This window comes from Coloeus monedula (assembly GCF_965178545.1).
Source record: "Coloeus monedula genome assembly, chromosome: 18".
Classification (NCBI taxonomy): domain Eukaryota; kingdom Metazoa; phylum Chordata; class Aves; order Passeriformes; family Corvidae; genus Coloeus; species Coloeus monedula.
In genome coordinates, this window is record NC_138798.1 from 4,035,093 (window position 1) to 4,059,392 (window position 24,300).

Here is a 24,300-nt window from a genome sequence, read left to right on the forward strand (position 1 = left end):
CGGGAGGGGGCGGAGCGGACACCCCCAAATCCACGGAGGAAACACTCTAAAAGTCACAAAAACTATATATATAGATGTAAAAATTAAAAATAAATCCACCCCGGGAGTGCGGCCGGGCTGTTTGTGCCGCTGCCTCCGCGGGCGCGGATGCGATAAGATAAAGGCAGAGGCGGGGAGGGGCGGCGCGGAGCTGCGCGGAGCGGGGCGCACCCGCGGAGCCGCCGGCGGGGCCCGGACGGACGGACAGACCGGCAGACACACAGACACACACAGGGACAGTCACACGAGCGGACGGACAGACAGGCGGGCGGGCGGACGCACGGACGGGACGGCCCCTCCGCTCCGCCCCCGGCCGCGCCGCTCCGCTTTACATAACCCGTCCGGGGTCGGGGTCCGCGCCCCGCGCCTCCGCCCGGCGGAAATGCGGAGCCGCCTGCCCGGGTTTCCTGCCTGAGCCGAGCCGAGCCGTGCCGAGCCGTCCGCCCCGTCCCGCCCGCCCCGTCCCGGGCGCTCCGCCGCTCCATCATGGGCGAGCGGCAGCCGGACGCCTTCTCCTTCAGGTAACCGCGAGCGCGCCGCGGCACCGGGACGGGCTGGGCTGGGCTGGGCTGCACCGGCACGGGCGGCCCCGGGAAGCAGCCGCTGCAAAGCGAAAGTAGCGGCGGAAGGAAGCAGCGAGGGGGCCGCTCCGCTTGTGCAGCCCCCGGAGCTTCCCCGGGAGCCCCGGGCTGGATTCTCTCACCTGCGGAGCTCCGGTGCCCCCGTTCTGCGGTCGTGAGCCCCTTCCTCTGCCAGCCTCCAGCCCTCGGACAGCAGCCCCTTCCCCCTCACCCCGTTTCTATGCGGCACAGCCTTATCCCTGCCCTTCGCTCGGGCTGCCTCTTTCCGGGGACTGTGCTCACCCTCGGGGACCCTTGGTCTCCCACTCCCTGTTCCAGGGGCTCTGTTCCCCCATCCTGGGGACCCCCATCCTTCTAGCACCACAGTACCCCAGAGCACCTCTTCTTCTGGGATCCTTCGATCCCCGTTTCCCAGCATCCCTATTTTGGAGATCCCAGAGCCGGGGGTGCAGCATGCAGGGAACCAGCTCTGCCCCTCTCCTCTGCCTCCCCCTGGACCCCTGCAGCCCCTGCCATGGCGGTGACCCCTCTGGGGGTCCCGTGGGGTGATGCCCACCTGCCCCATGTTGTGGGGTCCTGCTCTGCCCAAGGGGGCCATGCCTTGCTTCTGCCCCCGTGCCCACTGCGAGTGCCAAGCGGAGGTGCCACCTGGAGCCTGCCAAGCGGCTCCTCTGACTCTCTGCTCCCTGCAGACTTTGTTGGCTCCCTGGCTTGGCACGAGGCCGATGCACCAGCGGTCAGCATCCCCGAGGCCTTCCCATGCCCTGCCAGTGTGCCCAGTCCTGCCTGTGCCAAACCCCATTAGGGTCACCCGCAGAGAGCCCGGACCCACTGGCTCATGGCAGTGACACGGTCATTGCAGCCCGGGCTGGGATTTATTGTCAAGGAAACCAGGATGAGTTGTTGAGCTGCGATTTCGATATTGTTGTAAATTGATTCAAGATGTGTTGGAGTTGTGGGCTGGTGGCCTAGGGACTTTTTGGGGCTGCAGCCAGAGGAAGAGGTGGCTGGTGCAGGGGCCTGGCGCTGCCAGCTCCTGCATGTCCTCCCTGCACTTGGATTTGCTGGCAGGAAATGGGACTGGAGTTTAAAGGCCCATGGAATTAGTGGGAGGTTTCACTTCGACTTGTTTGGGACCAGAACAATGCTTTGGGTTTCTTTTAAACTTGTTTTCGGGGCAGAAGAGTCTCATCCCTGTGCATTCTCCCCTCCCCAAAGCTTCTTCTATTTTCTCTTTTACCTTTATGTATTTATTGCCTCTGGTAAGATCTGGTTTCACCAGAGCCCACAGGGCTGCGGATCTGCCAGCACCCTGTGTCATGCTGGAGAGACTGGGGTGCGGGTGCCAGTGGCTTTTGAGGGATCTTCCATCCTCTGCCAGAGCAAATCCTCCCCACCCACACACCCGTGGGACTGACGGACACTGTGAAGGTGTCGGGACAAATCCCGGCGGGTGACACAAAGTGAAAGTGCAAGCTCTCGTCGCTGGTGGGGTTTGTGGTGCTGCCGCGGCTTGGCAAGGAGAAAGGGCCAAATCCAGCAATCCCTGGGGGACTGCTGTGGAGAGAGCCTGGAGAGCCAGGCTGGCTGGGAGCTGAGCTGTCAGCTGCTCCCTGCTGTCCCCAGGGACCCCCAGCCAGCCGCTCCCCCAGGAGCGCTCCCCGCACCCGGTTTCTCCCACGCCTACACCGCAGCGATTCATTTCATGCAACAAAACAAGCCCTGTCGAAAGAGGCCACCCCGCTGCCGGGCTTTTCCCCGCAGGCAGTGGGTGTAGGAGAGTGTGATGGTGCAAACCAGGCTGCAAGGTGCCAGATGCCACGGCATGGAAGAAGGCAGAAGGTTTCTGGGGAGCCAGGCTGGCCACAGCTGCTTGTCCTGGTGAGCTGCTGTGGGCCGAGCCAGAGTGGAGCTTGGATTTGACCTGAGATGAGTTTGGGTTGTCTCCATCCTGTCTGTCCTGTTGGAGTGGTCAGAGGAAGCCAAACAGATGAATTTCCCTCAGATTTGAAGTGCTGTAACATCTCCCACATCCCCAGAGGCCTGTGGTGCTGCTTAGCCCACACAGAGCTGTAGATTAAGGCCGGTTTGGGTCTTTAATATAGAAAGCTGTGTGGTGCCAGGAGGTGAAATGAGAGGGGTGTTTATGTCCCATCAGAAAGCAGAGGAAGGAGGGCAAAACTTGCCTTCCCTCCCTGGCTTTTAAACGGATTCCCTACAGCCTGTATGGATGTGTGGATCGGGGGATCTCACTGTCCTGCTCCTTTCTTGCTTTTTAACTTGCTGGTTTGGTTCAGACAAAAAAGAGAGGGGGAAGCTCCTGAGACCCTGTGGGATTCTCCACCTTGTGTGGAAACAGCCAGAGGGTCACAGGGAGTGATGGTGCTGTGCCATCACCCTCTAGGAAACCCAGAGAATTCTCACCATCACGGGGGGCTGCTCCAGAGGGAAGAGCAGGACAGTTTCCGCAGTGGATTGTGCTGGCACTGGCTTTGGCTGTTGTATAGTGATGCTGTAAATATTTGGGTGTATCCCACATCCCGAGGCTGCAGCCAGACCCTTTCCCCACCTCTCCCCCTGCACTTTCCCCTCCTGCCTCCCTGAGTGGCAGCATCTCCGTGCCCACCCCCAAAAGGCTGCAGCACCCTGCTTATCCCCCTCAATCCAGGGATGCATCCAGATGTTCCTCCAGCATCTGCCATCTACGGGGGATTGGGATGCAGAGAGAAGGCTGCACCATACCCATCCTGGGGACATGCTCTGCACCACCCTGCCCTTGCAAGCCCACCTGTGGCTGGCTGGATCTCCCAGGGACCTGCATCCCCCTGATCCCGCCGTGCCGGATGCTCTTCCATTGAAAAGTGCCGTTCATTGTAACCCAGCCTTTTATAGCCGCCTCGGAGCGGCTGCGTGGCCATGCCAAGAAAGGCTGCAGCCAGCTCAGAATAGCTCTTTTCATGGAGGACATCCTGGGAAGGAACAATGTTCCCGCTCTTGGGATTGTGGGAACTTTGTATTTCTGCCACTGGGGAAGCGGGGAGCTGTGGGGCCGGCCAGGGCGTCTCCCAGCCCCTCGCTTCACCCTCTCCTGAAAATAGTCCTTGGGATGAGTTTTGAATAGTCCTGTGCTTATAAAGGGAGCTGCAAATGCCTCCGGACACTTCTCCTCTGGTTGGGAACAGTTATTTCTGGGAGAGCCAGCGCATCAATCACATTTCCTATTCACGTCGCTGGCGTGCATTTTCCTGGCGTGGAACTGGCAGCGAGTGGGGCCGGTTTCATTTTCGGGTGGTGGTGCTGCACATGCTCCAGGGCTGCCAGCACACAGTGTGTGAGCAGGGCTGGGCACAGGGCACTGGGCACGGCCGCGTGGGCTCTGCTCCCTCACACTTCCCCTCGAGGCCGGATTTGCGGCGCTGGGTGCTGAAGGGTGACCTTCCTGCGTGGCCACAGCCCTCGGATGGCTGTTCCGTGGCAGGAAGGTGGTGAGTTGGATCTGGCAGCTCCTCCGTGGTGAGGCCAGCTGGCTCTGAATGCTCATCCTCCGGGAGCGGGTGGCAGGATTGCGGCGCTGGCTCCCAGCACTGCCCTGGCACTGCTTGGTGCTGCCGGCTCCTCTGGCTGCAATTAAACAACAAATGCATTTACTGGGACAAATAACCCATTGCTGGATCCAGGCGCAGATTCCCATCCCGGTCGGTGCTGGCACCGCCGCTGCCGCAACGCTCAGGTTGGGCAAGAGTTTAAGGGAAGCTCCTGGGGGTGGCTGGGCTGCAGGGCTGGATCATGCACAAGCCCCAGCTCGCTGTCCCAGCCCACATCAAAGCCACCACGGCCGGTCCGTCCCGTCCCGCTCTTCCTCGAGCTCCTGGCCCAGCACCCCAAAACAACCTCAGCACCCAAGAACAGCCCCGAGGTGGGGTGGGCTGGGTGATGTACAGCTCTTTCAGCAGCTGGCAGGGATAGAAGGCCCCCCATCCCAACTAGTCCCTGGTGTGTCCAAGGATGGGCTGGATTCTCCATTCAGAGCAAATTAAAGCAATCAGTTTTCACAAGAAGTAATTCATCCAACCTGCAGGATGGCCAGGAGCTCCTCACGGGGACATATGAGGAATAAGATGTAAATTCTGCTTTAAAGCAGCTGGATTCCAGCATTGAGGAGCACAGCGGGCTGGAGCAGGGAGAAGCTCACCCGGCAGCAGGAACTCACATCCCTGTGGATGTTGCTACTGGAACCTGGGACTGAGCAGAAGAGCAGGAGGCTGCTGTGGTAACTCCAGCATGGATTCATCCGGGATAGATCTTTCCACGTGGGAAGTGTGCCAGGCAGAAGCAGTGAGGTCAGCATTGCGCCAGTGCCGGGAGGAGGAAGCACTGGGGAGTTATTTCCCATCGTCATGTTGGAAAAGCACGTTGCCACTGGAGACAGCCTTCGGCTGCTTCCCACCGCGTGGCACAGACGAAGCCCGGCTTTTCCTGCGCCACAAACCTCTCCCGAAGCTGGCGCGAAGCGAGCCTGGAATCTTGGAAGGCGAATTCCCTGTCCTGGGAATCTCCCACCTGCCTGAGGAGCCATTCGCACGAGTGCCCCGCTTCCCTCCGCGTTTTGCGGGGAGCATCCCTCTGAGCGTGCCGGCGGCGTGGGTGGTGCGGCGGCGATTCCCGGGTGCCGGGAGGAAGCGGGAGCGCGGCGGAGGATGCTGAGTCACCGGCAGGCTGGCGGCGCTGATAGACGGGGCCCTGCCGGGGCATTCGGCCGGGCTGCGGCGGGCGCATGCCCTGCACTGCCGGGACGCCGCACGGCCCCGAGCCTTGGGCGGCTCTTCTGAGAAGCCGGGGCTGGCGGGGCGCAGATAACATCTCCCCTCGCCTGCAGCCTTCGCGGGACGTGCTCGGCTGGGCAGCGGGTGGGCAGAGATAGAGCCCCGCTTCCCGGCGTTATCACCACGCCGGCTGCAAACACGATCTCCTGTGCCTGCGCGTTCCTCATCGCCCGCTCGCTTCCTCCTGGCCCCTCAGGGTTTTTTTTTTTTTAATATTTTTCCTCCCCCTGACAAAAGCAATCCGCTTTTCCTCCCCTCCCAGCAGCCGGGGTGCTGCTGCTGGAGTTTCGGGGAGGCGGCGGTGCCCGTGCCGGCGCGGCAGGATCCGGGTGGGTTGGCCGATGTTTCCTTCCTGAGCGGAGTGCACGGCCCCGATAAGTGCCCCGGGCGAGCACGAGGTTCGCTGGTGAGCAGCGGGGCCGGCCCCGGGGAGCACCACTGCCGGCTCAGCCGGGCACGCCGGGCCGGCTGCACGCCAGCCACGGTGCCAGATTGGCCTCGCAGCCAAATCTGCTGGGGGCAGAGATACGGTGTGGTTTGCCAGAGCCCGGCAACTCTCCGGTCCCGCAGGCAGCGGAGCATCCCCCTCAGGAACGCGCGCTCACCCCGGGCAGTGCCGGCGGCGTGGCCGCCTCTCCCCAGGCCGGTGGGGCCGGGAGGATCTGGCAGCGAGGCAGCTCCATCCCTGGATTTCTGCAGCTTTTCACGTTGTTTCCTCCCCTCCCGCCCCCGTTCCAGTTTTATCAGCTCCGTTGAAATAGGTCCCTGGAGGGAAAACCCACCGGCGCTGCGGAGCCTTGGCAGGAGCCGGGCGGATGTGGCCGGGCCAGGCGTCCCCGCGGGCGGCGGGCAGCTGCAGGCAGCTGTGCTGGCAGGAAGCCGCGCAGACGCCCCGCACCGGGACCTGCCCGCTCGCCACCGCGCAGGTGGGGAAACTGAGGCACGGCCCTGCCAGGTGGGGATGGGCGTGTAAGGAGCTGCGGCTGGGCTGGGGGGCTCGGAGCCCCGCGTGGCCACTGCTGGTGGCCGCCGGTGGCCATAGTGGTTGGTCATGTGGCCGTGCTGCTCCCTGGGAAGCAGTTGTCCCCTGGCCATTTCCAATGTATCCATGGGAATGAGGCAGCTCTGAGTGGGACCCAGCTGACCACAGCGTTCCCCGGGCTGCTGCCCTGTGGATCCACATTCCGAGTGGGGTATGGCCATGCCAGCCAGGGGTTGCCGGGCGCGGGGGACACGTGGCGACAGTGGGGACTGCTCTCACCACCCGTGTGCTCTGTCTTGCAGCGTGGCCGCCTTGCTGGAGCCTCGGCAATGAATGGACACTCGCTGCCGGCCGGCACGCCAGCGCATCCCCGGGGCTGGCATGAGTTCTGCGAGCTGCACGCCATCAGCACCGCCAAGGAGCTGGCGCGGCACTACCTGCGCTTCGCCACCGAGCACCCGCACCATGATCTCCTGGCCGCCGAGAACTTCTCGGTGCAGTTCACCGACCTCTTCCAGCAGTACTTCTGCCACGAGGTGAAGGAGGGCATCGCCATGAACCAGCTCCGTATCCTGCCCGCCGGCCCGGCGCGGGACTACCGGGACACGCACCGGCGCCACACCGACGCTTCCCTGGGCACGGTGACCACAAAAGCCGAGGGAGAGCCCGGCGCCCGTCCCGAGCAGCCTGTCCGAGCCCCTGAGGCTGCTCCCTCTGGACTGCGCAAGTCCTGGAGCTCGGAGGAGCTGGCGGGGCCGGCACGGAGGCCCTTCTCGCTCAGCCAGCTACGCAGGAGCTGGCGCAGCCTCTTCCGCCGGCGCTCCTCGGATGCCCTCCCCGGGGATGGCGATGGGGAGGCGGCGGAGGCGGCTCTCAAGCCGGGACTGGGGAAGCGCATCCTGCCGTGGGGGCTGTCGCGGGAGCAGCCCCCCGAGGTGCGCAAGGAGGGGCTCCTCAAGTACGGGCTGCTGGATGAGAATTCCCTGGACAGCGGGACGCGCTGGCAGCGCTGCCGCCTGGTGCTGCGGCGAGCGGGGCCGCCCGACAACGAGGAGTTTGTGCTGGAGCTCTTTGACCCGCCCAAGGTAAGGAGCTGCCGCCTCTTGCCCATCCCAGCCGGGTGATGCTGTGGGTCCCTTGTTTGGGGATGATGCCCAGATGCCGGAGCATCCTGCAGGGAGGAGCAGGGCTGCGGTGCATCCAGCAGCACGAGGGTTTCTCACCGTGAGGGGCCCGGATGGGTTTGCTCTGCCACTTCTTTCCCTCTGCTGCAGCCACGCGAGGCTGGGCCTTGTTTATTTAACACCTCTGAGGAGGAGACAGAGCCTCCCCTGTGGGGTCACGTTTGGGGAGGGAGAGGTGCTGAGACTAAGGTGTGCTAATTGCTGCAGTCAGGCAATATGTCATTGCATTTCTCCCTGCTGGGACCCCAGAACTGGGTTTTCCAGCTGGAAGCAGAGCGCCTGCCTTTCAAGCTGAGGATAGAGGCTGGTGGCTTCCATCCCACTCATCCCAGGCTCATGAACCTGTCCCAGCAAGGTGAGGGGGCACCCAGTCTGATGAACCCTAAATTCACCCTGTCCCCTGTGCTGTGGCTTCAGCTGCCTGAGCATCTGCTCGCCTGGGCAAGCTGGGAGAGGAAAGGGAAAATAGGAATTGGCCTCGGTGCCTTTCTCTGCTCCCACTGGGGCCTGTAGTTTTACTTTCCATGAGGAGTTTTGTGACTGGAAGTTCAGCTCTCGACTGCTCCAGGGAGCTCCCGTGGTGCTGGGACGTGGCTGGAGCGGAGATGATGCAGGATGTGAGGGAGTGGGGAGTGAGGTGGGGGGAGCTGGGGTGTTTAATCTGTGAAAAGACAGTTCCTCCACATGGCAGGTCTTGAGCAGGCGCAATGGGATGAATTTTCCCTTTCTTTTTCCATTTTTTTTTTCCTCTGTGCTCGTTTAACTTTGATGACAAACTTGTGCTTTGGAAGAAGGAACCTCCGGTAGAACTGGAGTTTTGTCCCTGCCTTCAGGGCAGCAGGGTCAGGGAGCAGCTGGCTGAATTCCTGCTATTTCCGTCAAACGACTCCAATATTAAATATTTGAAAAAAGAAACAACGTCAAAATTGTAACATCTGAAAGTAAAAGCTGGTTTTGCTCCGTCGTGTCAAGGGTTGCGGTTGTTTGTCCCCATGGGAGTGTGTGTCCCCATCCCGGGCCACAGGGAGGTCAGGGGTGCTCTGAGGCGCTTGGAGGGTGCTTCAGCAGCTGGGTAGCACCACCTTTTCCCCCTCCCTCACCCCTTTTCTCTCCCTTTTTTCCCTTTTCCCTCACTTTTTCTTTTTTTAAAAACTCTTTTTTCTTTCCCCCCTTTTTCTTTTTCCCCCCTTTTTCTTTTTCCCCCCTTTTTCTTTTTCCCCCCTTTTTCTTTTTCCCCCCTTTTTCTTTTTTTCTCTTCCCCTTTTCTTTTTTCAATTCCCCCCCCCTTTTTTTTTTCCTGCCCCCATCTTTTTCTCCCTATACCCCCCCCCCTTTTTTATTCCTCTCCTCCCTTTTTCTTTATTTGTTTCCCTCCCCCTTGGGAAACAAGCCCAGCACATTCTTCCTCTCCCCACATTCCCTGACCAGCTTTGACTCAGGGGTGGGAGACACTTCAAAGAAGACACTGAGTTCCCCCTGTGCTCTGAGCATTATTCCCTGCAGTCTCCAGAGGATGGAGATTTCCTGGTGCTCCACATCACCACGAGGCCAGAGACCCCACGGTCCCCGGAGCCCCGAGCTGGGGGTTTCTCAGCCAGGGCTGCGGAAGTGGGGGATGTTCCTTGTTGGATTTTGCAAGTCTCTGGATTAAATTGCTTCCTGTGCAAATATTCTCAGGGCGGCTCCTTCCTTTCCAATTCTCTGGGCCAGGGCCAGCTCCCATCTCCTTTACAGCACAATCAATCCAGACCCTTTCCCAGTGACTGCGGTTGAATTCCGGGGGCGGTGGAAATTCCCCCACGGTGCTGGTGGCTGCCACTCCCCAAACCCAGCACGGGGGCAAACCACGGAGCAGTGAGAACAGAACAGTTTGTTGGGGGGTTATTTTAAATAACAACCAACAACCTCCCGGGAATGGCTGTGAGGAGCCCCTTCCCTTCAAACCTCCTGCCCTGGGATGCTCCCAGGGCTTTGCCACTGCCTTTTCCCCATCTCATGGGTCTGTTCCGGATTTGAGGATGCTGTTGATCACCTTAGAAAATTGATGGTTTTTAATAAGCAACTGTAAAACCAGTTCTTGGGCTTTTTTAACCCCAACTGGTCTCTGGACTGTGAGGTTGGTCACCCTCAGGGTCTCCCTGGAAGCACCCTACCCCCTTCCTCCTCTTTCTTCCCCCTTCCTCCCCTTCCCACCTGGCAAATAATAGGATGCAATTGAAATTTCAGCTCAGCCTCAGGGCTTTACGGCATCAAGCCAAGCCCCCAAACATCCATCCCCTTGGAATGACCTTGGAAAAGGCAGGTGTGTGGAGAAAGGAGGGGGGTCCTGCTGCTTTTGGCAGCTTTTATCTCATTTTCCCCCGTTTCTCCTGGTGCTCCAATGGGCCCTCTGAGCTTAATCCTGTAACGTGCCCGGCATCAAAGGGAGTGGGGGCTTTGAAGAGCCCTGATCCCATTTACTGCTTGGGTGGCTGTGCTGGGTGAAGGGGTCAGGGAGCTGTGCTGGAGAATCCGGTGATCCCTACGGCACTGCCTGGAGTGGGCATGCCCTGCCCCAGGCGTGTGCCAGAGGAGATGAGGATTTTGGGAGAGGGAGCAGCTCCCCTTCCCATGCTCACAGCCACAGCTGGCTTGGTTTTGGCATCACTCCCTCCTCCCTCGAGCACTGGAAAAATGACTTTGCAAAGGAGGGATTTGGAGATAATGGGATTTGGTGCTCCCCTGGGAGAAGGTCACGGCCTGGCTGCAGGGCACAGCATTGGGGGGCACCTGGATGCCACCCTGGGGACATTCCAGAGGGTGCTGGGGTGTGAGGAGCGAGGTGAGGATGCTCAGTGGAAGAGAAGCTGGAGTAGAGGGATATCAGGATACTTGTAGTGTTTGTATATATGGCTATATATATATATATATATATGCCACTGGAAAATCCTGGGCATGGTCCTGCAATTGCAGCCCAGGTGGATTCTCTGATATCCATCACGAGGGTGATGCTCACCAGTCCTCCCTGATTTCCTTAGAGGCATTAAGGGCTTTCTCCACTCCCACACCCTTTAATCCCATATAACCTTTAGGACTGCATACCACTGAAGTCTCTCCACCTTCATAAATTTAAACCAAAGCTGGCAAACCCAGGTTTGTCTGCCTTGGGGCTGCCCTGTTCCTCAGCTGAGCCCCAGCCCCAAATACCTCTTAAATGGCCAAATCCCAAACTCCGTGAAAGCCGTGATTCGCAGCGGAAATGTCCCGAGCCATTTCTGTTGACCAGATGTTTTTACAGGAAGGGGAAGGGAAATGGGATTTGCATTTGTGCTGCTTTCTTTATAGCATTTTAATGAAATCCAGTGCATCCCGTAAATTGATGGCACGCCGGGACTAGCCGGGAAGACTCCTTCCGGAGAAAGCCCTTGGAGCCTCTGCCACGGCTCGAAGTCTTCGCCGCAGCCACGGGAGGAGCAGTATTTTTATCTCTGCTCAGTGTGAGACTGCTCTGACTTCCTTTTTTTTTTTTTTCCTCTCATTTTTTCGATGTTTTTTCTTTTTCTTACCCCTTTCACCTGAATCTGGTTTCTGAGAACTGCCACCTCCTGAGCCAGCAGGTTCCTGTCCCTGATTTTTGGTGCTTGGGGCTGTGGGTGGCAGCTGGTCTGGCACGGGATGGGGCACATCCCAGTGTTTTGGTCCCCATTCCTTGCCCCTGCTCCTCCTGGAGCTGCTCAAACCTGGCCTGAGTGACTCAGCCAAGGATAAATAGAGCACCTGTGGTGGAGGGGGAGCTTTACTCCCTGGAGCACCATGAGAAGAGTTTTGCCAGTGATGGGAAGCAGGTCAGCATCCCATCATCCCGTCCCTGGGCCAGGAAAGAGCATGTTTGTGTCAGTCTGCATCCCCAGGGACTGCATCCCTCTCCTGGCATCCTTTTCCTGGCATTCCCAGGGACTTCATCCCTCTCCCAGTATCCTTCTCCCTGTATCCTCAGGGACTTCATCTCTCTGCTGGTATCCTTCTCCAGGAATCTCCAGGGGCTGCATCCTGTCCTGATGCAGCTGGAGATGTCCCTGCTCGCTGCAGGGGATTGGACTTGCTGTCCTTTCAAGATCTTTTCCAGCCCGAACTATTCTGTGAGTCTGATCCCTCTCCAAACGTCCTGCTCCCAGCATCCCTCTCCTGGCATTCCCAGGGACTGCATCCCTTTTTTGGCATTTCCAGGGCCTTCATCCTGATCTAGGTGATGTCCATGCTCATTGCAGAGGGTTTGGACTGGGTGGCCTCAGAAGGTCTCTTCCAACCCATCTCATTCTGTGATTCTGTGATCCTGCTCCCAGCATCCTCAAGGATCGCATCCCTTTCCTGGCAACCTCAAGGACCACATCCCTCTCACAGCCTCTCCCAAGGACCACACAGCCAGGAGCTGGCAAAACTGCTGTGATTATGACCTGGAGGGCTTTGGGTGTCCTGAAAATCCCTTGGGAGAGGCGAAACCTCCCCTGAAGGCACCCGGAGCTGCCCCAAAACCCTCGGGCAGCCTCTCTCTGGCGCTGCGCTCTCGGCACCCGCTGTTCTTCGAAGGCACCGAGGGCTGAGCGGCCTCAGGGCTTTGTGAGATTTTGGTGGTGACTTTTGCTCTCTTCCCCCTCCTCCCTGCTCTGTTTTTGGGTATCGCGGGGTGAGGGCGCACGGCGGGGTGGGGGGGAGGGCGAGGAGACAAAGGTTATTTGTCATTTATTAACCACAACTTTTTCCATCCTTGGTCATGCACGGAAAAAACACTTTTAGCAGCGTAACCACAGCCCCGGCGTTAATTGCTGAAGAGCGGAGTTTCTTATTTTGGAAACTGTTGCTGGGATGGGGCTCGCTGGGTGTGAGGTGAAGGGTGCAGGACGGACCCCAACCTGTGCTTCATTGAACTCTGGGGTTGTGGGCTCGGAAAGATTCCATCCTTTTAATCCCATGCTTTAAAATCTGCCCTTCCCGGGGGGTGTTGTCCCATTGCTGTGCCCTCCCTGTTTATCAGAGTGTCCCTCGCAGGGATGCTGCAGAGCTGCTCGGGGTGGAAAGCACCACGTGCTGCCTGAGAAGTGAGCAAAACATGGAGATATTGAGCAAACCACAGGAAAAGGGACTGGGAAAGCACTCAGGGAACGCGTCGCTTCCCCCCAGCAAAGCTTCCCACAGCTGGGGTGAGAAGAGCTGTGGGTGCTGGTGGGCGCTGGGTCCCCGCAGCTGATGTGAGATGCCTAGTGGGGTTTTTTTGGGTGGTTGTCTTCTCTTTTTTTCCCCCTTTTTCTTCTTTTTTTTTTTTTTTTTTTTTTTTTCTCTCTTTTCACGGCCCAGGATGTGGTTGTTTCGAGGCTGAGAGCTGCGTCTTTCAAAGGTAAATATTTATGAGAGCCTGCACAGGCAGCGCGGGGTCTGGAAGGATTCAAGGATTCATCCCAGCCGTGGTGGCAGCTCGGCTGGGGTGGACCCTGCTCCTTCCCACCAGGTCCCAACTCCAGTCTCTGTGATGGGCACTGTGATGCTCAGTGTCATTTTGGGATTATTTAAAAGCGAACATTTTGGGCAAACTCACTTCCTCCAGCCAGGCGCAGCCCTGGGCAAGGGGCAGGGATGAAAATACCCATCCCGTGGGATTGAATGCTCCCTCACAGCATTTTGAACCTTCTCCACCATCCTGGGTGATGCAAAACCCCCTGGATGATGCAAAACCTTGGGATGACAGAAAATCCCAGCCCATCCCAGTGACTGTGGGGAGCCTGCAGGGTCCATGCTGGACCCCCCCATCCCTCTGGGGCCGAGGTTTGGGGTGACTCAGTCCTGGCTGCTGCGGCTCCCACTTGCACACAGACACCTTGTTTACTTTCCATGCTCGTTATTTATTCCAGGAAATTATTAAGGCAGCCCACGCTGGAACAGAATTTGGCATAAAATAAATTTAAAAAAAATAAAAATCAAGGGGCTGGCGAATGCCAACTGTTTACAGATCCTTTTTATAGCCCCCATCTCCCTCAGCCCTGCTGTGAGCCACCGGACTCACTGGTTTTGGGGGGCTTTGCAGGGTTTTGGGGTCTTTGCAGGGTTCTGGGGGGCTTTGCAGCAGTTTGGGAATGTTGGCTCACTCGTGCAGAGCAGGGAGGTTTATCAATGCACAAAGAGGAGCCACCAGCCCCAGGGATGGGTGGGGCTTCCTGCCTGGACCCCCACATCCCACCCCACAGATTCACCCGGCGCCTCTTGGGGTGTTGTTTTGCAGCACCCCAGTTGAATTTAGTAGGAAATTAGAGCTCAGGGGGGCGATGGGGTCCGGGCTGTGTTCTCTCCCGTCGCCGTTCGCCGGCGCTCGGCAGCCGCCCGGAATGGGAACAGAGGGATCTTTGTGCCCCGGCCGCCCCCGAGCCAGCGCTTCAGGCCGGCACAACGGTGCCTCTTGTCACCGCTGAGCTCGGTCCCCTCGGGGACGGCTCTGTCCCCTGCCACGGCCCGCAGGATGCTCGGAGACAGGCTGTCCTGGAAACTCCTTTGTGCTTCTGCTGTCGGGTTGAGGATGCTGGAGGAGCTTTGGGGTGGGTGGAGAGGGTTTTTTGGGAGGTCATGACCAGGGGCTGGGGGATGTTAAGCTCGCACAGCAGCTGGTAGTGGGAATCACCTCCCGTGCTCCTGTTTGAGTCAGGGAACCTCTGAGCTCCAGTTCCCCAAGCCCAGAACAGAGCTGCTGTCAGGTTTCCAAATGAGCAGTTTCCACCTGCAGAGAGGCAGGAATGTTTTGGGAATGTGTCACCCTGGGGCCAGGGGGAGCTGAGCTGAGCTAGGAGTTCCTGCAGCAGGCACGGAAAGCCCAAATCAGTGGGATTCCAGTCCCTGTCCCAACAACCAGCACTGGCAGGGGCTGTCCAGGGTGGACCTCTTCCCTTGGGATGAGCCATGGTGCAAATACCTGAGGAAGAGCACTGGGATGAACTGTGCTGTCAGCTCCCCCGGAGCACTGGGATTAGCTGCTGGAGGACAGAGGGATCAGTCATGTGCAGATCCCTGAGGATGAACACCAGGATTAGCTGTGGTGTAAACACCTAAAGGCACGTACTGGGATTATCCATGGTGCAAAGTCCTCAAGGATGAGCGTTGGGTTTAACTATGGTGAAACTCCCAAGAGCAACCACTGGGATTTCCTGCCACACAAAATCCCCGAGTATGAAGGCTGGGATTACCCATGGTGTGAATCCCCGAGGACAATGGCTGTTCCAGCAGGCACTTCACATCCTCCAGCAGGACCCTTGAAGCCCTCACAGCCCCTGCAGGGCCCCTCTGCCTCCCCCTGCCCTGCCCCAGCACCAGGGGATGTGTTTCCCACCCTGTTCACCCAGCATTCCCTGGAGAAGATCTGCGTGTATCCATGCTCCTGGAAAACGTCACAACTTCCCCCAGAGCTGCAGGCACAGGATATGGTTTTTTGTCCATCCAGCACAGCCAGGCCGAGCTGGGCTCAGCGCTGCAGCTCTGGCTGAGGTTTGTTCCTTGCGTAAGGGACACAGAGCTCCGTGATTTACAAGAAGTGACAAATCTCGCCTGTATCCGTTGGGGACCTTGCACAAGGGCTCGGGCACTTCCCCACCTCCCGCCGGTGACTCAGAGTGGAAGTGAGAGCCGGCACGGGGAAACCCCTGGAGCGTGGAGGGGCCAGGGGGCAGCTCCCGCTGCTCTCGAAGGATTTGCTCTGTGCAAACTCAGCCTGATGGCCCAGCCACCATCATCATCACTGTGCCACCATCATCATCATCGTGCCACTATCGTCATCATGGTGCCACTGCCATTGTCACAGCGACAGTGCTGTCATCACTGTGCCACTGCCATTATCACTGTGCCACTGCCACTGTCACCATGCCACTGCTGTCATCGCCATGCCACTGCTGTCATCATCGCTGTGCCACCACTGCCATCAATGTCAGACCACCACCCTCATCACTGCACTGCTGCCATCATCACCAAGACACTGCCATCGTCACCATGCCACTGCTGTCATCATCGTGCCACTGCCATCGTTGCTGTGCCACCACTCTCATTCTTGGAGAGCCGCTCTTCTCCTCAGCTGAGTGGCAAAAGCTCCCCCAGCACCCTCAGTGTCCCCTGAGCATCCAGACAGGATGTGCTCCTTAAGGCAGTAGCTCACAGCATCGTGGGGAGGGCGTTCCTGGCACAGGTGGGCGAGCTGGAAGGAGCTTTGCTGTGAAAAACCCCATCAATCCCAAATATCCTTGTTGGAGAGGTGTGAGGGACCTGCTGAAGCTGGAGAATAACCCATGGCAGAGCCCAGGATGCCCAGTTTTGTGTGCCAGGACTGGGAATGCCACAGCAGTGGCAGGGTAGCAGCTCTGTTCTGGGGTCTTGGGAGTACAGCTTCATGGGATGCCCCGTCCCAGGTGATTTTGGGGGGTGCTCAGCCTCATGCTGGGCTTTCCCCCATTTGCACAGGATCCTTTGGGGAGCAGTGAGGTGAATCTCCATGTGGAAGCTGATGCTGGTGGGGTTGGGGCTGAGCTGGAGCAACATCCCAAACATTTCATCCCATCCTGAGCATGCTGAGCACCCCAACCCGGGTGGCAGTGGGGGTTACCCATCCCCACAGGGCTGCTGGGGCACCTCTTGCCGAGAAGGAGCCCGTGGGTGAGCACTTGGTGTGTTGAGTGTGCACTTTTGATTACTGAGAACTCCCTTTCCCGGTAGCGGCCGCATCGAGCCGGGCATCTTGCGGTCAGGTGCGGCTCTCTGGGAGCGGGGGCACCGTGCCTGCGGCAGGCACTTCTCCGAAGCCAGCCTGCTTTTTCAGGCACCGTATCTCTGTGCTGCATCATTTCCTTCTCCCTTCATGCTCCAGCTGCGCTCTCCACACCAAGACACACAGGGGGCTTCTCCGAACTCCCTTTTCCTGGAATTTCCCAATTTCCTAAGAAGCCGACCCCAGCGCTGTGGTTGGGATGTTGATAAAACCCGCTCAGGGTCATGCTGGACGTCACAACCCCCGTGTGGGAAAGCAGCCAGGATGAGCAATCCTTTCACTTTCTCCGCACAGGACTTTGCACAGGGCACGGTTACGTTCCAAAGGTGGCAGAAAAATCAAATTCCTTCGGGATAAAGCCCCGGCGCCAGCGCGGCGGCTCACGGCAGCCCGGTGACAGTGATTGCAGCACGGCACAGCTGCAATCACTGTCACCAGCGGGCCCGGGGGTGCCGGAGCCACCGCGGTGTCACCAGCCCTGTGCATGACGCCGTACACGAGCGACTTCTAAGAACTTTCTTTTCGGTGCAGCTCGATGCTGATAAGGGCTGATCCCTCTCACGCTGCGTTTCCGGCCCCAGAGAACACCGAGTGCTCGGCTGAGAGAGGGAGGAAGGAGGGGGGGGGGATGGAAAACAAAAAAAGGCACAGCTGAACACAGTGTGGTTGGGTGACCGAGGAGGTGTCCAGTGCGGACACTCTTGGTGTCATACAGGAGGTTGGGGACACAGCAGGGGTGGGTTTGCTGTGAGGATCACAATCTCGGAGCAGAATCTGGGCAGTTTGGTTGGCAAATGCTGTTGTGGGGTGAAGTGCCACAGCCCAGCATGTAGGGACATTGTCCCTGTGTAGGGACAGTGGCTGTGGAGTGGAGAGGGCCACTGGAGCCAGCATCCCATGGGATGATGAAGCCACTGCGTGAATCACAGCCAGCCAAAACATTGTGGTGCAGCAAGCCTGGAGCAGGGGGATGAGTGTGCCTGGCATGTGGTGGCACTGCCTGGGCTTTGCTGGGATGCAGGGGATGGCTCTGCCCATGGGGCAGAGCATGGAGCATTGGCTCCATCACCCAGCACTGGTGCAGAGGTGTTCAGGAGATTTTTGCCCCGCTGGCACCCTGGGTCCAGCCTGGTCCTGTGCCACATGCCGCAGCCTCCCGGCAGCCAGCGGGGCAGCAGAGGAACTGAAAGCTGCCACAGGGATATTTTAGCTTTTTTGGAAGTGTTTGCTCAGCATTTTGTCACATGCCTGCATCAGTGCCAAACCCACCAGAATGCTCTTGGCATGCTACTGACCCTTGCACCCACGAGCAGGATGTTCCCTGACTGCCGCCCAATTTCCCCATCGGTGCCACATCCCTGGAACGCGCTGCCATGCTGGGAACCCCCTTGTCCCTCCTCTCCTCCACCCACCCCTCCACTGTAGGGTCCTTGGGACCACTGAGATGTCACCCAGCCCCCTGGGGTGCCCTGACAGTAGGTGGGCAGTGCCGTGGGGGGTATTTCCTCACCACATGGGGTATTTCCTCACCACACAGGGTATTTCCTTGCTGGTGGGGTATTTCCCTGCAGAGCCGGGTATTTCCTTGCTGGCTGCTGTGACTCGGGTGGCTCCTGGACCTGGTACAGCAGTGGGGTGTGGGGTGGTGTTTTGGGGTGTGGGGTGGTGTTTTGGGGTGCAGAGGCTCAACTCAGGCTTTGTGTTTCCCCTCGCAGGGCTCCAAGCCAAAGCTGCTCATTGCCTGCTCCGCCGTGCAGGAGATGCGGAGGTGCACACGCCTCGAGATGCCCGATAACCTCCACACCTTTGTCCTCAAGGTAGGAGCTGCTGAAAGGGTCTGCAGTCACCCCCAAGGCCTTTCCCACCCTCTGGGGCACACGTGGCTCCCAAAAGCTCCCGTGCCAAATTTCACTTCCTCTTCCTCTCTAGGGAGGGGATGCACAGGGGGATGTGGTGTGCAGGGTGGGGGATGCGCTGTCCCTGCTGGGGTCCCAAGCATGGGTGGGTGGGAGGGGGATGCACATCTCTCTCTCTCTCTGAAGCCCCCATGTCCCTCTCCGATGTCCCCCAGGTCACCAACGCTACCGACATCCTGTTTGAGGCAGGGGATGAGCAGCAGCTCAGCTGCTGGACGGCCGAGATCCGGGAGTGCATGCGCAGGGGGTAAGCGCCCTCCAGATGTCCCTGAGCCTGGGGATGGGGACAGTGGCTCTGTGTCCCCGTCACCAGCACTCAGCCTGGCTTCTCCCATCCCCAGCAGGTCTGACACGGGTGACCCTGAGCTCCTGATGTGCCGGCACCCTGACCCCACAGCCGCCAACCCCACCACTAGCACCGACCCCCTCAGCCAAGGTGAGTGGGGGGACACCCAGGGGACCCTGGGGACAGAGTATCCCTCACCGGGGGGTCACCAGCTCCTGCCATGGCTGGGCTGATTGGCCTTCCCCAAATGGCACGAGAGGGACACAGAGCTGGAGGGGAGGGGATGGGGGCGATGGGCAGGGGTCCCCATTTCCCAGGGACACTCATCCCTGTGCCTGGCAGGGGCGACACTAGGGGGCCCGGGGGAGGCGGCGGGGCCGAAGATGGAGCAGTTCCTCTCCTCCTGCCCCTGGTTCCACGGGCCCATCTCCCGCGTGAAGGCGGCTCATCTGGTGCAGCTGGGGGGGCTGGAGGGCCACGGCGTGTTCCTGGTGCGGCAGAGCGAGACGCGCCGCGGCGAGTACGTGCTCACCTTCAACTTCCAGGGCAGAGCAAAGGTACGGGCGGGACAGGGTTGGGATGGGGAGGGGAATCTCACAGGAGCCCCTGGGGCAGCCCCGCTGCTGCAGGACAGTCCCTGTCCCACCGCATCCCACCCCAGGGAGATGCTCTCCTGGTCTCTGCCCCGATGCTTGCAGTGGGCTGGTGCCCTCCTCCCCAGGGAACCACAGGCTGGGGATGCAGCACATCGTGCTAAAACCATTCGTGTCCCCCATCCCAAATATCCCTGCATCCCCACCCTGTCTCCTCCAGGAGGGAGGTGGAGGGAGGGTAACAGGTCCGTGCTCCTCCCCGCAGCACCTGCGGCTGGCGCTGACGGAGCGGGGCCAGTGCCGTGTCCAGCACCTCCGCTTCTCCTCCATCGTGGAGATGCTGCACCACTTCCACCGCTACCCCATCCCTCTGGAGTGCGGCACCGCCTGCGATGTCCGGCTCTCCAGCTACGTCGTCGTCCTGCCCCAGGCGCAAGGTGTGTGGGGAGGGGGATGTTCCCGCGGGATGGAGGGTGCCGGGCTGGGTGTGGGTGCCCCGGGGCTGGGCAGAGCTGGGTCCTTTGGGTGCTCGTGGAGTGGGGAAGCAGAAGCCTCGGGGCAGTGGCACAAAAGGTGATTCCCAAGCTCCCAGCTTCCTCTTTTGAGAAAGGAGAAGCTGCTCCCAGCCACCAGCTGCGGGGCGGGGGTCGTGGGATGCACCCTGCACCCCCAGAGCAGGGGCGATGGAGCCGGAGCATCCCCCTGATCGGCATCTCCCTCTGCCCGCAGCTCCCGGCTCCAGCACCACGGTCCCTCTCCTGCTGCCCTTTCCCGGCTGGAGCCCCGAGTTCAGCCTCATCCCTGCCGGTTCCTCCTGCCCTGAGGAGCCCCCCGCGGGTCCCCCAGCGGAGCAGATCTTCCACCTGGTGCCGCCGCCAGCCGAGCTGGCACAGAGCCTGCGCCCGGCCAGGGCCACCTCGGCCCCCACACCCCGGCCCCGTGACTCGGACTACGAGGTGGAGGCTCAGGGCCGGGGCCACATCCGTGCCATCGACAACCAGTACACGCCGCTCTGAGCAGCACTGCGCCAGCACTGGGATGCACTTTCGGGTGGAGAAATCCTGGAGACCTTCTGGGGATCCATCGAGAGAAAGAATGTACCTGTTTCTTCCTTCTGGTTAGGGATTATTATTGTATTTTTTGCAAGGAAGGGGGTAATTTTTCACTCCTGTACGGGTGTGCTCCCTCTCGTTGGCCTGTTAAAGGGCCTCTTATTGTTATTTTTGTTGTTCTTATCAAAGCTTTCTCATTACTGTTTACACAACGCCGCTCGTGCCTGTGCCGGGCCCGGTGTCCTGCCTGTCCCTGACACGACAGAGCCCAGCCAAGGAACCGGGGTCTTGTGTTACACCCATGGAATTGGAGAAAGGAAAAAAAGCACCAAACCAGGATAACATGAAAAAAAGGATTATAAATTCATTGCCAAGTTGCTGCTCCAGGCCTCGTCCTCCTGCCCCGGCTGCTGAGCCCACCAGCAAAGCCCGACCTGAGCTGAGCTCCCATGATGGGTGAAGAGCATGGTTTGGGCTTTTTTTTTAGCTAAGGCAAAAACTGGCTTTTTCTTGCTTTTCCTTTTTAACCCAGCACAGCCATGGTCACTCCCTGTGCCAGCCTGAGGGATCCTCATCCTGCTCTCCCGGCTGATTGAGACTGAACACTAATTGCTCCATCCTTAGCCATGGCACCAGCTGAGAACTAACACAGAGATTGACACAAACCACTCCTGCTGGTGAGGGAGGGGTTTATCCCGTTTTACCTGGTGAGGGATGTGTTCTATCCCGGTGATGGAGGCTCTTTATCCCTGTGATGAATGGGGTTTTATCCCGGTGATGGAGGTGTTTTTATCCCGGTGATGGAACCGCTTTGTCCTGGTGATGGAATTGTTTTATCCAGGTCGTGGAGGTGTTTTATCCTGGTGATGGAATCATTTTACCCCAGTGAGGGAACCATTTTATCCTGGCAATGGAACCGTTTTATCCCAGTGATTTTAGGCACAAATCTAAAGTCAGTTTTCCCCCTAAAGAGCCCCCCCCACTCTTTCTTGCCTTTTTCCCCCCAGAACACCATGTCACCAGGAGCTTGGTGGCATTTCCAGCTACACAACGGCCTCTTGCAGGCGAGGGGTGTCCTTGGGGACACCTCCTCACCTGGAGGAAAAACTTGTCCAAATCCCTGGGTCTCAGCCTCCCCTCATCCCCAGCTGTCCCCAAACTCTGCTGCTGTTCCCAAGCCCCTGGGGCTGCTTCACCTGCCTGGGGCAGCTGGGAGAAAGGAAGCACTTCTGAGAAGCTGCCGTTATTTTAGGAAAGAGGAAGGGCCGGAGCTGTTGCGCCACATGGGAGGGGATGTTCACAGCATTCAACTTCCAGATTTCCCAGCGCAGCCTTCCCTGGGATTTCGGATGCAAAACTTGCCTTGAGATTGCCTGACAGAAAGCTTTTTTATTTCTGTTTTCCTTGAAATTGCAATACAAGTGGGAGCCCTCAGGAGCATTAAGATTTAGCGATTAATTTGAAAAGCAGCAAACACAAAGCCTTGTGGGGCTGAGTTAGGGAATTCCACAAAATTCCAGCCTCAAGGTTGGGCTTTGGTGTGAAGCAGGTGCTGGGTGAGCCAAGGTCAGGAGCTGAAGGGCAAGGCCAAAATATCTGGGGCCAAACAGCTCAAGGAGCAGCCGTGAGAGCAAATCTGGGATTATAAATCAAAAGATGCTGCAGGGACAAACGGGAACTATCAACCGGAGAAACCATTAAGGTTTTCCTTTTGTGCCTCCCCGTTGCTTGCTCTGGCTCTCTCCTGGGCTTTGTGCATTTAGAGCAGGCAAAGGCTTTTCTCCCCTGCTTTCTCTACACTCGTGCCTGAAACTGGGAGCATTAAGAGCAAACTGCACTGGTGCTGCAGCACTGCCAGCCCCGGAGAGGCTGATGGGGAAACAAAGCCAGCCCTGTCCTCGCTGGGCTCCTCAGCTGTATCCGCATCCCATTCTCCTCCCCGGAGCAGCACAAAGGCTGCAGCCAGAGGCAGGAGCACATCCCCGGGGCTGGCTTGTGCCAGGCAAGGCAGCTCCCTCCGAGGCTCATAAATAACTCCCCGTGCTCTTGCATTTATAGGGATGGGGAAGGGAAGGGGGGACAGCACAGCACAAGTTGTCAGCTCCTTTCCTTAGTTGCTGCCTGTTTCCCAAAACCTTGGGAAACACAGGGATGTGCTAAATCGTGCTAAGATTCCTGGTTTTATTCCCACTGAGCTCCAGGAGACTGTGTTCAAAGGGGTTTTCCCCCAAAAGGTGAGGTGGAATCACCCCAATCTCCCCGCATCTGCAAAGAAAGGACGGGCTGGGAAAAGGCATCGCTATTCACATCCCTTGCCAGATGAATCCAGAGAAATCCTTGCCAGATAAATCAGATGCTGCTGGGGTGGGTTGTTTTGGCACGCCAGGACTTTATTGTTCCAGTGCCAGAACTGAGACATGCGTGTGCATGTGGTATTTTTAACCTGCAGTTTAATTACAGGGGGGTTCTCTGCAGTTTAAATGGAAATTGCTGTGCTTGATTAGGAAAATACACGTTGGGTTCATTATCTCCCCACCAGCTACTTCCCCCATGCAAACAAACGCCAGTGGGGGAGAACTCCTGTTCTCCCCACCAGTGAGCAGCGGGAGAGTCCCTCTGATTATTTAATTCCATCCCCCCACTCACCCACAGGGAGCCAAGGAATGTCCCAGCTCCACCATCTCCTCATTTCTGATCTGCTGCAGCAGGACCTGAGGGGATTTTTGGGCTATTTCCTAAGCTCCTGGGGGACTGAGTTTGAAATCCCATTTCTCCTAGAAAATGTTTGGCTCGTGACACAGGTCAGAGCCTGACACTGCTCCTGCCAGCACGTTACTCCAGCCCTAAGGTACTCACTCCTCTGGATTACAGCAGTGGGCAAAGAGCATTAAGCCATTCCACCCCATGGAATATAAGCATTCTGCAGGGTTTTTATATTCTTGTGATGCGAGAGAAGAGCCCAGGGCTGGGCAGGTTTAGTTCCCCAGCCCCTGTGGGATTTTTATTGGCGTTTAGGGGAGTTTTGGGAAGAGGGGAAGCCAAGGGGAGAACCCCTGGCTGGCTCTGTGGAGGTGCGGCCTCCTCAGAAATAAAGTCAGGTGTGGCCACCAGTTTGTGCCTTGGCCCTGGAGATGGGCTCATGGAACACGAGTTCAGATCCCACCTAATGAAGCCAGGAGCCTCAGGAGTGGCTCTTGGAGGCCTGGTGGCCTCCCCCAGGAGGGGCTGGGGTGGGGAGCCCCATTTCATCCAGCTACTCAGGACAGTTTTGAGCAATAAAGATGTAAACCAGGCAGTGCCTTCACTCTGTGTGACACCAGGGACCTGGTTTAGGGCACAATCCAAGACTTGGGTCCGGCCAGAACTCCTCCCTCTCCTCTCCCCCTTGCCAGCCCCTCCTGCTCAGTAGCCTTCGTGTCCTCAGGGGTGTCAGGTTCTGAAGAAGCCCCTGCCATGAAGCATTAGTTGAGGTCTCCATCCCTCCCTCCCTCCCACATCCCAGCCCCGTGGAACAGCACCAGCAGGTACCGAACACTGACACCACCACCCCTCACCCATCCGTTTGCATTGAAGTTATTTTGGGGTGAAACTTCTAGGAAAAGATCCAGAGAGAAGCCAAAGCTTCTCATTCCTCATCTGGACCACCAAACCCTGGTGTCATCCAGCATTCCAAACTTTTAGCTTTGATCCAAACAGCCCCAACCTTCCCCAGCAGCTCCCAGAGGCAGAGAGGCGACTGTGTATTGCCTAAATCAGCCTTTAGCAGGACGATTAAAGCCAACAGTTTTGTTGGAGTGTATTAATTTGAAAGTTCTACTTTTCACCTGCACAGAAAAGTTCTTCTTGTATAGTAATTTTTTCTATATATTGTTTCTGTATGTACTGTACAAGTAACTTATTCTTGAATAACGCGATTTTACCGTAATATTAAAAAAAAAAAAAAAAATCTGCTCTTAATAAACTGTTTTTAGAACTCATTTCTCACTTGTAGCCTTCAGTCTGATTCTCTCCAGGTGCCTGGACATTGTTTTAGTGGATAGTGGATGCTAAAAGGCAGAAATGCTCCCTCAGACATGA

At 58.1% G+C, this 24,300-nt stretch overlaps 1 protein-coding gene across 2 annotated transcripts; it reads left to right on the forward strand.

The window, feature by feature from the left end:
- Positions 1-470: 470 nt before the first annotated feature.
- On the forward strand, positions 471-24,085 carry SH2B3 (SH2B adaptor protein 3). 2 transcript variants are annotated; one of them, XM_082293700.1, is made up of 8 exons: positions 471-560; positions 6,728-7,510; positions 18,092-18,193; positions 18,448-18,539; positions 18,634-18,728; positions 18,921-19,135; positions 19,437-19,608; positions 19,901-24,085. In XM_082293700.1, the coding sequence occupies exons 2-8, from the start codon at positions 6,755-6,757 to the stop codon at positions 20,185-20,187; spliced, it is 1,719 nt and encodes a 572-aa protein (XP_082149826.1). In that variant the 5' UTR covers positions 471-560; positions 6,728-6,754; the 3' UTR covers positions 20,188-24,085. The 2 variants fall into 2 exon arrangements, with proteins under 2 accessions (XP_082149826.1, XP_082149827.1); XM_082293701.1 differs by having other exon boundaries at positions 18,637-18,728.
- Positions 24,086-24,300: the final 215 nt, after the last annotated feature.

Coding starts and splice junctions, on each gene's coding strand:
- SH2B3 (XM_082293700.1), top strand. CDS start 6,755: ATGAATGGACACTCGCTGCCGGCCGGCACGCCAGCGCATCCCCGGGGC. Junction 18,194..18,447: donor TCCACACCTTTGTCCTCAAG/GTAGGAGCTGCT, acceptor GATGTCCCCCAG/GTCACCAACGCTACCGACAT. Junction 18,540..18,633: donor CGGGAGTGCATGCGCAGGGG/GTAAGCGCCCTC, acceptor TCCCATCCCCAG/CAGGTCTGACACGGGTGACC.